General features: G+C 38.8%; 1 protein-coding gene across 1 annotated transcript in view; it reads left to right on the forward strand.

Moving 5' to 3' along the window:
- The window catches only part of SLC44A5 (solute carrier family 44 member 5), a 305,936-nt gene extending 295,053 nt beyond the window's left edge, over nt 1-10,883 (forward strand). The window contains exons 17-22 of the mRNA XM_036256317.1: nt 4,245-4,348; nt 5,407-5,480; nt 6,102-6,172; nt 6,286-6,374; nt 7,626-7,710; nt 10,760-10,883. Of these exons, the coding sequence (XP_036112210.1) occupies nt 4,245-4,348; nt 5,407-5,480; nt 6,102-6,172; nt 6,286-6,374; nt 7,626-7,710; nt 10,760-10,872 (536 nt within the window). The 3' untranslated portion in view covers nt 10,873-10,883. The remainder of the gene's footprint in view (nt 1-4,244; nt 4,349-5,406; nt 5,481-6,101; nt 6,173-6,285; nt 6,375-7,625; nt 7,711-10,759) is intronic.
- Nucleotides 10,884-12,468: the final 1,585 nt, after the last annotated feature.

The following is a 12,468-nucleotide window of genomic DNA, read 5'->3' on the forward strand; positions in this document are numbered from 1 at the left end:
ATATATGGTCTATCCTGGAGAATATTCCACGTGCTTGAGAAGAATGTATATTCAGCTGTGGTAGGATAGAATGTAATGTAAATGTCTGTTAAATTGTTCCGCTCTAACATGTCATTTAAGTCTAATGTTTCCTTTTTTATTTTCTGTCTGATGTTCTACCCATTGTTGGGAGTATTGAAATCTCCTTCTATCATCATATTGCTGTTTATTTCTCCCTTTATAACAGTTTATATTTGCTTTTATATTTAGATGCTCCAGTGCTGGCTGCATAAATATTTACAGCTTTATATCCTCTTGATGAATAGACCCCCTTAGCATTGTATAATGACCTTTGTGTCTTGTTATAACCTTTGGCTGAAAGTCTGTTGTGTCTGATATAAGTATAAATACACCTGCTTTGTAATGGTTTTCATTTGCATGAAAAGTCTTTCTCCAATCCTACATTTTCTGTCTATGTATGTCTTTAAAGGTAAAGTGAAACTCTTACAAATAGCAGATAGTTGAGTCTTCTTCTTCTTCTTCCTTTAAATCCATTCAGCACTCTCTATGTTTTGATTGGAGAATTTAGTCCATTTATGTTTAAGTGTAATTCTTGATAGCTATAAACTTACTATTGCCACTTTTTTATTGATTTTTGGCTGCTTTATAGACCTGTGCTTCTCTCTTCCTCTCTTCCTTTGTGATTTGATTATTTTCTGTAGTGGTATGCTCTGATTCCTTTCTCTTTATCTTTTTGTATCTACTATAGGATTTTGGCTTTGTGGTTATCATGAGGCTTACATAAAACATAGTTATAACAATCCATTTTAAGCAATAACCACTTACTCCAAACACTACAAAAACATGTGAAAGCTCTACATGTACACCCCTGCACACACGTTATACGCTATATTTTTATGTAGTAATTAACATATTTTATATTGTGTATCAAGTTATTGTATAGTTATTTTTAATACGGAAGTTGTAAATAACTTACCCACCACCATTACCATTTTAAAGTATTCTATTTTAACAATGTCTTTTCCTTTACCAGTGAGTCTTATACTTTCATATATTTTCATGTTATTAATTAGCACCCTTTTGTTTCATCTGAAAAAATTCCCTTTAACAATTCTTGTCAGGCTGGTCTGGTGGCACAAGCTTTTGTTGGTCTGAAAAACTCCATCTCTCAATTCTGAAGGACAAACAATGCCACGTAGTTTCTTGGTTGATAGCTTTTTTTTTTCTTTCGGTACTTTAAATATATAATTCTACTTCATTCTAGCCTACAAAATTTCTGCCAAATAATCTGCTGATGTTCTTTTTTTGTTTTTGTTTTTGTTAATCCTCCCCAAGGATATTTTTCCATTGATTTTTTGAAAGAGTGGAGAAGAGGGAATGAGGGAGAGAGGGAGGAAGGGAGGGACGGAGAGAGAGAGAGAGAGAGAGAAACATTGAAGTGAGAGAGACACATGGATTGGTTGCCTCTCATACGACCCCAACTGGGGCCGGGAATTGAACCTGCAACCCAGGTATGTGCCTGTGACCAGAATCAAACCTGTGACCCTTTGGTCTACAGGCCAGTGCTCCAACCACTGAGACAAACCAGCCAGGGCAATCTGCTGATATTCTTATGGGGGTTTCTTTATAAGTAACAAGTTACTTATCTTCCTTGTTTTAACTTATTTTTAACTTTCAAAGATTTCATTTTATGTGTCTAGGTATAAACCTCTTTAGATTCATCTTTTTTAGTGTTCTTTGGGATTTCTGGATATGGATGTCTGTGTCCCTAGGTTGAGCTGGTTTGCAGCCATTATTTCTTTGAATAAGTTTTCTGCCCCTTTCTCCTCCTTCAAGACCTCTAGGACATTTATATTGGTCTGTTTGACAGTATCTCATTAGGTCTTTACATGAACTTAACTCTTTTCTTAAAATGTGCTTCTCTGATTGGATGAACTCCACTACAGTATCTTGGAGTTTGTTGATCCTTTCTTTTGCTTGATCTAGTCTGATATTGAAGCTCTCTATTGAATTTTTCAGTTCAATTACTGTATTCTTCAGCTCTATACATTGTCTTGCATTTTCGATCTCTTTGTTGAAATTCTCACTTTGTTCACGGATTGTTCCCCTAACGTTAGTGAGCACTTTTATGACCATTATCTCTGTTTCATTAAGATCAGTTCCTGGAGATTTATCTTGTTATTATTTATTTGTTTGAAATTTATTTTTTTGTTCCTTTATTTTTTCTTTACTTTCTGTGTTGGTTAATGTGCACTAGATGAAAAAGCCACCTCTCTCCGGCTGGTCAGACTGGTCTCATATAGGAGACAAATGTCATCAACTAACCGAGCCCAAGCTTCTGATTCTCTAAAAACTAATTGTCCTAACCACCATAGTTATTTTTGGTGGCTCCCAAGACCTGTCAGTGTCTCAAAGGGGAGGATCCCGAGCAAAACCCAGATGCAAGCTGATTAGAAGCCAGACACTCAGACAGCCGCTAGGAAAGTATGCAGTTTAGCCCCTTTCAAAGAGAAACTGGGAGGTGGGTGTTTTTGCCTGCTCCCTCTGCAGAGACAGGGTGTATAGCCATGGTGGCGGGAGGGGGCAGGGTGCTCCTATGCCATTTAAAAACTGCTTCTTTGTTTGCTATAGTCCTGAGGAGACCTGGATGCAAGACCTGTTGGCTAGCAGGGGCGGAAGAACTGGGGACCACCCCTCGGGCAGCAGCCTCAAATGCAGTGGCACCAGGCATGTGTACAAGCAACTTCCAAAGAGATGTTGGTGACCTAGTGTTATAAATGCAGTGAGCTAGAGACAGAAGGTGGTGTAAGTGCCCACCAGCTTCCCCAGGCTCCATGGAGGATCATAGTTAGCTTCTAGATACATGCAAATTAGAAACCAGAACCTTGGGCCATAGGTTATGAAGTTAGCAGTCAGACACCCTCCTCAGAAAGAATGGCAAATGGGTGTTTTTGCCTGCTCTCTGCTAAGCCCTGGGTGGGGAGGGGTTGCCACAGTGAGTACTGGGCACATGCACCTGTTGAAAACTGCTTGTTTGTTTCTCTTAGTCCTATGGGACTTGTGAACACAAGCCCTGTAGGTTTTCAGAACTACGAGTTTTGAGAACCTGTCCTTTGGGTGGGGGCCTTAAAAGATGGAACCCTAGATGTGCTGTCCAAACCCTTCACTCCTCAGGGAAAAGCTGAGAATTGACTATATCATCTGAATTGTATGGTATCGTGCGGGGAGTGGAGTTTATGGGGTGGCGTGCCTCAACTTTTCCTACCCATTCCAGTGTGGGCATTTTCTTGGTTGTCTGATGTATATGAGTCACTGAGCTAGTTTTTGGATTTCTCTCAGAGGAGATGACTCCATGTGTAGCTACACATTCAGTACATCTGTAGAAGGAGGAACATTCAGGGGCCTCTTGTGTCATCATCTTGGTTTCCCACAAAGAATTTGCATATGCATGCTCCAAACAAGATACACAAATGCTCAATATTAATCACTCTGAAAATGCAAATCAAAACCATAGTGGGGCGCTACTTCACAGCCATTAGAATGGGTACTGTAGAGGGAAAAAAAAGGAATACAATAAGTGTTTGTAGGATGAGGATAAATTAGAACCATTGTATGGTGGAAATGTAAAATGGTATAGCCACCATTGGAAACAGTATGGTAATTCCTCAAAACGTTAAAAATAAGATTCTTATATGATCAGCATTGCTATTACACTTCTAGATATATACTCAAAATAGTTGAAAGCCAGGGCTCAAACATATGCTTGAACCCCAGTGTTCATAGCAGCATTATTCACAATAGCCACAAGGTAGAAACAACCCAATTTCATTAACAGATGAAGGATAAAGAAAGATGACATATACATACAATGGAATGTTACTCAGCTCTAAAAAGGATCGAAATGATAAACCTTAAAAACATTACGTTAAGTGATATGAGATATGTAGAAGAAGCAAATTCGAACTGAGTATAATAGAGGTAACCAGGGACTGGGAATTGTTTTTTAGTGGATACAGAGTTTCTATTTGATATGCTGACAAGCTGTGATGGTTGCAAACCTTGTGAGTGTACTTAGTGCTGTTGGATTGTACATTTAAAAATGGTTAAAATGGTAAATTTTGTGTGTAGTTTAGTGCAATTTAAAAATTTTTAAAGCCATTTAAAATTTTTTTAATTTATTTTTTGACTCGTAGAGTTCAGTTGCAGATCATTAATCTATTATCTATTTACATATTTCCTTATAGATAACCAGAACAACGTTTCTAAATTTCTACAACACTGCCTGAAATGTTGTTTCTGGTGTTTGGAAAAAGTGGTGAAGTTTTTGAACAGAAATGCCTATGTTATGGTAAGTAGGTTATTTTTCATTTACTAAGCCTCTTTGCCAATTCAAACCCCCTGTTTCCGTTTCCATCTCTAAAGCACTTTCCCATCAGGCAGATGAATTTGTCACTGTGTGGACATAAGGACTTGTGAATCCACCGCATGTTTCAGGGCTATGCTTCCTAGTGGAGATAGTATGCTAACTGTACTTCATTATTACCTTCAATGCCTCCTTGGACTGGGAAAATATTACTTATCTTAGAAATTCTAATATGTGCTAGATTGAAAATGACTTTGTGTGTCTTCGACATAGTTTATTGGGAGGAAAGCTTACTTAGTTATGTTTCACTCCAAGAAGAAAATCGTTCACGTTCTGAGATTTACATATTTTACAGCAAGGGTCTGTTCCTTTTTTGTGAATCTTATGTTGAACTATGTGGGCATTGACAATACCTAACTAGATTTGTTTCTTATTTCCTGTGGGAATATGGAGGCTTCTAAAGAACATTTTAAATATAGGGGATCCAAAAGTAAAGTCTTCTACAATTTAGCAACTACAATCTAATGACACTTGGCTATTATCACAAGGTCTCAGGGTCTGCAGCCAAGATTCAGATAGTCATGGAGATTCAAATAGCCATTCATTTACTTCCAGTGAGACTATAGCATTGAGGCTTTTAATCAGTAAATCAAGTGTATTGAAAGGCATTGCGTTTCCTGAGAGTAATTTTTAATATGAACTCTACATTTAACCCATTCAGCAACAAGCCCTAGCCAAACACTTAAAAGACAGAAAACATATCCTGAGATTTAGCAGGGGTGGGGGTGGGGGGGGGCTATTTGAAGTTGTCTAATCCTCTTAGAGTTTAAGGGAATATAGTGTCTGAAGCAGACTTTATTGTCAGTGACCTTGAGAGTTGTGCAAAGTTGAGGACACATGGTCCCCATGCCTCCCACAAATCCAAATAGAATGAGAGTATGTAGCTGTATCGATGACAGAGAATTAATTCATTTCCTTGTTATTGGATTGTTTGCTGGTCTTATTAGGGTTTCTGACTCCAGAATAATAACTGTCTTCCTCAGATTGCATTATACGGCAAGAACTTCTGCAGGTCAGCAAGAGATGCTTTCAATCTGCTGATAAGAAATGTCTTAAAGTAAGTAATCAGGTTGAACATTGCAACAGAGGATTTGCTGAACCGTGAGCATCACATACTTCATGAGTTGTTATTAAAGTGTTGGCAGTTATTTTAGACATGAATATTATCTTTTAATTTGACAGATTTAAATCTTCTCTGTCACATCAATAATTTCTTTTTATATCTTAGTCTTGTTGCTTCCATCACCCATCAATTTCTTTACACTCACTGGCATTTATTTATTTGTTTTTATTATCCCCTCTGCTCAAGAAATTCCTCACGTGAACATTCTCATCATGTCTCTGACCCTCCCCCCCTCCCCCAAATTGACAGAGCCTGAGGGAACAAAACCAGAGAGCAAACGCCGCATCCTTCCGGCCCAGGGTGTCTAGACCCCGCATTAGCCGGGAGGCTGACATCAGTAGGCCCAACAGCCCAACAGCGCCACCGTCTGTTCCCTCCATTAAAAATAAGTCAGAAATTCATCCCAGAACTTCCGTTTTTGCATTCACAAAAGCCAAAGTTGCAGCAGAAACACACCAAAATGAACTAATGAGTTATCTATGCTTATGGGTTACTGACTCCAGAATAATAACTGTCTTTCAAGTAACATTGTGCTTGGTTTTTTCTGATTTGTAGAGTTGCAGTTATGGATAAAGTCACAGACTTTGTACTAGTCTTGGGGAAAATTCTAGTTTCTGGGTGTATAGGTAAGTAATAATAATGAAAACAATAAAAATTTCATAAGGTGCTTAGAAAAACTACTACGGAAGCTATATTCCTTTACAAATGCATGATAGATGTGCTATGCCTTTCACTGCAGGTGTCCTGGCTTTTCTACTCTTCACAGAGAGAATCTCGATAATTATAGAAGGACCAACATCTTTAAATTACTACTGGGTACCTTTGCTGGTAAGAGCTGGTGTCTTGGTCCAGGCTACTATGACAAAATACCATAGATTGGGTGGCTTAAACAAGAGGAATTTATTTTTCTCAAACTGAAGGTTGAGATGTCCAAAATGAAGGTGCCCACAGATTTGGTTCTTGGTGATGGCTCTCTTCCTGGTTTTCGAAGGGACTGTATCCTAACATGGTGGAGAGAGAGATTATCTCTCCTGCCTCCTCTTACTCATGAGGGTTTCACCCTCACAGACTAATGACCTCTCAAATGCCCCACCTCCAAATACCATCACATTGGGGATTCGGTTTCAACAAATGAATTTTGAGGGAACACAATGTATTCCATAGTAGCTATATAATATTAACTCTGATTTATCATAGGTGGCAAAATAAAGAAAAAGGAATGAGAGACAGGATATCTAATATTATTGGTCTTGCTGAGCCTCATTCTGTTTTTAAGTTTGGGTTCCTTGGAGACAAGCTCTGAGACAGAGAATTTCATTTGAAGTGTCCTCCTGAGATGCACTTTCAAGGAAGTGAGGTGGGCACTGTGGGCAAAGGAGGAAGCTGACCCAGGCTGCAGTTATAGCTGAGGCCTTGGGCATAATTACAGGAAGTTCTGACGCAGGGACCGAGCCTTTGTATACTGCGTGAGGCAGCCATTGCCCAGGGGTTGCCCCTTGAGGGGGGTGTAACCTTGACTAAGGTGGTCCCCTGTAACTTGTACAGAGGGAAGCAGCCTACATTCCCCAAAACTGGAGGGACAGATATTTAGCTGGAGAGGACCTTGGTGGAGCCCTGTAGTACCTATTACACTCTATTAACTCAGTCAATCCATGTGTTGTAAATACCATTATTATTATTCACATTCTCTTTCCCACCAACAGTGGTGTAGAGGAGACCCAGACAGGTGGAGTAACTTGTTGAGTGGATGCTTGAGCTGTGAATCAAACCTAAGCAGTGTGGGCCCTTAACTCCTGTGCTTTACTGTCTGAATGTACAGAATCCTAAATGTGGGATATATTTGGTAGACATTGGGGATAGCAGTAAGAAAATGGGTAGGTAATCTAGTCTAGTTTGTTTAAATCTCAGTGCAAAGCATTCAAAAACATTATCAGTGAATATTTTTTGGTCTCTGTATTAAAATCTTGTCCAACACAGAGTGCTTCAAAGCTTTCTCATCATGACCTTCATTTAAAGCTGCATCGTTGTTCTCACAGATGAGTTAATGACACCATCATTCTCTTCTTCACTCATTTGCAGACAGTCGTTATTGGATCGTACGTGATCGCGCACGGGTTCTTCAGCGTCTATGCAATGTGTATTGATACAATTTTCATCTGCTTCTGTAAGTTTTCAGAATATGTGTTTTCCCCGTCAGTGGATAACCAAAAGAGGAGGTTAAGACCATGTCCATAGTTGGCGTGTAGATTTACTATGACCTGGCTGCCACTGCAAAGCAGTGTTTATTTGGAGAGACTCTGTTTAGTAGCTGCTCTTTAAACCTTAATGGCTCAGAGAACAGAGTTTGCAAAGCACAGGAGAGTCAGCTACGGAAATGAACCTCAGGCTTCGTGATGCTTTAGTAACAGAACGGAGGACATGACTGGGCTTTGGCAACTCTTTGAAGAGAGCCTTTATGAATTCTGCCAAAAGCAAGCTGGCAGTGGTTTCAAAGACACATGGGAACTAATTCACATTAGGTGACAGAATGACAAATGGGCAGGATTCATAGAGGAGCCTGTCTAGGAAATGGCTAGATCAATTCTTAGAGTTAAAACACATACTTCTTTAGAGTTTTCATCATTGACCTATTCACGGTGCCTCCATGTGACCTGTGTAAGTTGCATACACAAAATGGATATGTTTTCTGTCAGTGTCTCACCTTAAACGTCCTGGAGAACCTAGTGCCCATCAGGAGCTTGATTTGGCTCTCACCTTCAACCTAGAGAAAGTAGGGTCAGCAGGTGAAAGGGGGGAACTTGTTAGCGCTACAGCTATGCCCTCCGAGAGGTTATTCTATAACAAGGCATTATTGAGTGACCCACTCCCCTTGTATAAAACAAAGTTTGTTTTTTAGTATAACCCACAGTATCAACTTCACACTGGAGTCAGGAGAGAAGATAATAACTACAAGAAGAAATACTCAAAGCAAACCTCCTAGAAAATGGTTTGACCTTGTTCTCTTCTTTTTTTTTTTTTTCCCTGAACATTTAAAAATCGATTTTCAATAACTGGATAAAGAAGTCAGGAGAACGTTGTATACTAGTTAGCTCTTCCTCTGACCATAAATGGAATGGAAATGTTTGATCTTTTCCTAGTGCCCCAGTGATGTGTTAGGAAAAGCCATCTACAAAATACCACATGAACAGATCTCATTCCTGAGCTGGAATCAGAAACATGAGGACACAGCGGTACCTAAGACACAGTAGGAAACTCTCCGATGTTCCCAGATCTCTTCTCTCATCTCAGACACCAATCATTGGAACAGTTCTGGGAGATCTCACTGGGATAGTCTCCGTTCTTGTAAAAAGGTTTCTCAAAATATATCCCAGGAAATGTCTAGAACCTACTAGTTTCTGGTCTTTGAGAGCTTTGGCAAATCTTGTGTGTTTTAATTTTTACAGTGGATTTTAACTTTAAGCAGTAAGAAATGTTTTCCACCCTTCCATATTAATAACTGCCAACTCCTTAAAAACCAAGTGTAATTTCAGCTTTATGCGATACAGTGTGTGTTGAACATGAATAGCTTCCCTTCGGGGACTCTTATCTTTGATAATAAAGAACAAGGGAAACCAAATGGTATTTCTCTTCCCTGCCCAGCTGTTACTATGGGCAACATCTTACTTAGGAAAACATTCTTCCTAAATAATACTCTAAACCAAATTACAACTGTGTGGAACTGTACCTTTCATAACATCTTGACTGCCTGAAAAACCGGTGTTTTAAAAAATGCAAATCATTTGCAAACACTTCATTTACAGAAACATAGCATCTTTTAAACATTACAGGACACTGAGAATTTTGGTCCCAGGGTGGGAAAAAATAATAATTGTAGATAATTATGTGATCTGTACCAGGCTTCCTACCAATACCCCAAGGGTGATAATGATAGTGACGGATGATATGTGATATGTGACATATGATATAGAAATATGATTAAGAAAGAAAGAACAAAATTGTTTGGTGTCTCTCATGTTTCCTCCTTAGCTTTGCATGTTGTGGGTGAGGAAAGTCATGGTTTAATGTAAAAATTTACTAAACAAATAATCCAACCATTCCCAAAAGAGTGTGATGGAAAATAATTTAGATTTATTCCACAAACTACGATCATATTGCTTTTATATAATATTTCTTATCTTTTATAGTAAATAAAGGCTATAAATAACAAAATTTTTTTAATATACTAGTCAAAGCCTAGAATCCATTTGCATTTATATATTTATTGTAGATATTATTTGCTATGAATTGTATGTACCTGCAGGAAACTAATTCTCAGCATCATTTCAATACTTCCCCCAACCACCCCACAATGAACACCCAATCATTTTATTATAGCCCTAGGCAAAGCAGCAAGGTAAATTCATGTATTACAGAAGTTAGAAAACACTGGTATTAGCTTTTGAATTTAATCTGAGGCAGACTGCAAAGATTTAGTACAGGATGCCTTCTAGAACTGGGTGTCAACAGACTGGTCCTCACCTCATCCTCATCATCAGAGAGTTTTGACTTTAGAATCATTTGACATTCCTGGGTCTCGGTTTCTTCCTGTATAACATTAGGGTATGGACTACCATTAAAAGTAGTTTTGGACTTTAATTATTGCTCTACGTTTATCATAGGAGCAATACATTTTTTAAAAATATGTTTTTATTGATTTTTGCAGGAAGAGATAGAAACATCACTGTGAGAGAGAAATCGATTGGCTGCCTCCTGCACGCCCCCTACTGGGGATCGAGGTGCAACCCCAGCACATGCCCTGACCAGGAATCAAACGGGGACCTCTCAGTCCATGGGATGGCGCTCAATCCACCGGGCCACACACACTGGGCAATACACTTTTTATTCAGCTTTATCTCAGGGAATGTGGCAGTTGACCTTTCTGAAATAAACAGTCACAGAATTTAAAGATAACGCTTTTGAAAGGACATGAAAAATTTCATTTACCTTTAAACTATCCACATAAACCTTCTTGGGAGTGGGTGGGGTTTATGGAGGTTGAAGCTTCTTACTTTGTCTGGCATCAGCAACTTAACTGCACTACTTGGTCTTATCTTTGACTTTCTAACACTGATTTCTCTGATTTTTCCCCGTTCAACTCTCCAATTTATAAACATGCATATGGTTGTTCTGCTGCTGCTTGCTGCTTTTGCCTGCTTTGGCTGCTGCAAATACAGGTGAAGATCTGGAAAGAAATGATGGATCTACAGAAAAACCCTACTTCATAGCCCCTACCCTGCACGGAATTCTGAACAAGAAGCAACTAGTTCCCCAGAAGCAGAAAGAGTAGAAAACTCCAAACAGTGCCACTCATTTTGAAGTAGAAGTTTTGTAAATTAGGTCGTTTGTAATGAGAAAATGATGCTTTTGAGTAATGTGGAATTTCTGTGCTTGTTTCTAAAAAGCCAGAACCTTGTTCCATCTGAGGTGTCAGGCATTTGACCACAGTAGCCTCTATGAACTGGGAGACTTTATAGACGGACTGTGGTCCCAGCTGAAGGGCACGCTGTAAATATCAAATATTTTTTAAGGTCTGTAGCCGAAAGTGTTTTAAAAACTTTTATAACCCGGCCTGCTGTCTCTTGTGGCAGCACTTTAATAGCCTTTCTTTTTATACATGTATATTTGTAAAGGATATTCAGGCAATTTTTGAAAGTGCTATAAATGTATAATGGATTAGCCATAAAAAGATTGATTTATAGTTAACCAGCATATGGTACTAAATTTGTAAATATGGTGCTATGGTCATATTTGTGCTGTTCAAGCTAGTGGACAACTCTCTAAACTGTGATTAAATTTGTATTGATGGTTCCCTAGGAAGTATATCTCAGTAAGTAATTCAAGTTCATAACAGATATGTAGATGTTAATGTTATACGGGTTCCAGAGAGAGCATTTCTAGGTAAAAATTACTGTGGAACCTTGGCAGCCCATTTTGTTTTCGTGATATTACATTTATAGTGAAGTCGAATCCAAGTTCTGGAGTGTCATTTTTATTAATAGAAACCCCTGGCCACCAGAAAAGTATTCTGAACAAAACTAAAATGGCCACAGAACTTATGTCTTTTGTCTCAACTTAAATAGAGACAAATTCCTATTTTCTTAGTCCCACTAGTTAGAAACTGGTGTGGATTTGTTTCAGAAGAGTGATTCTATCTTTTCACGAGCATACCTGTTTTTCTAGATTAAAGAGACTGGCTTTGTCCTAGAAAAGGTTTGATTTTAGCTCAACTTTCAGTGAGGAAAGAGAAAAAGATAAGACACTTCGGATTTGCCCCTACGGAAATATTCTGTAAGTCCTCCATAGATACCTCATCGGCACCTTTACGAGGGGCCACACTGCAGGTGAGAAAATCTGTTCCTGGAGGCTTTAGGAGGAAATGATGCCACATTGCCCACCGCTGGCCGGAGCTGGTTCCCGGCTGCCATGCCTGAGTGTTTTGCATGGCAGAGCAAAGCATGGATCAGACATTCACGTCTTTGCTTACCTGTCTCCTGTGTGCAGATGCTTATGCTATGGCTAACAATGTAAACATGTACGCCAAAAGGACCACTGAGTCAAGTAATATCCTTTTGGCTGTTACACTAGGCTTGTATATAAGGATTGTTTATGTGTTGACAGAAAAGAACGCATTGATCTAACATTTTGATTTGAATATGATCCATGTATTCAAGAAGAGAGCCAGAATTGCATCATTGTGTTACAGATTAATATAAATACTAATTTATTTAATGATCCTAAAATGTGGAAACCTGGATTTAGTCCGACTCCATGGCAGTAACAGCAAGAAGCCAATCAATAGAGAAGTATTCCAAATATTGGCTCTTATACTATATAGGCCACCATCCTGGCTTCCTTTCTTGAGATTATTGTAGACAAAAGTGTC

This window comes from Molossus molossus, unplaced genomic scaffold, assembly GCF_014108415.1.
Source record: "Molossus molossus isolate mMolMol1 unplaced genomic scaffold, mMolMol1.p scaffold_m16_p_12, whole genome shotgun sequence".
In the NCBI taxonomy this organism is placed as follows: Eukaryota; Metazoa; Chordata; class Mammalia; order Chiroptera; family Molossidae; genus Molossus; species Molossus molossus.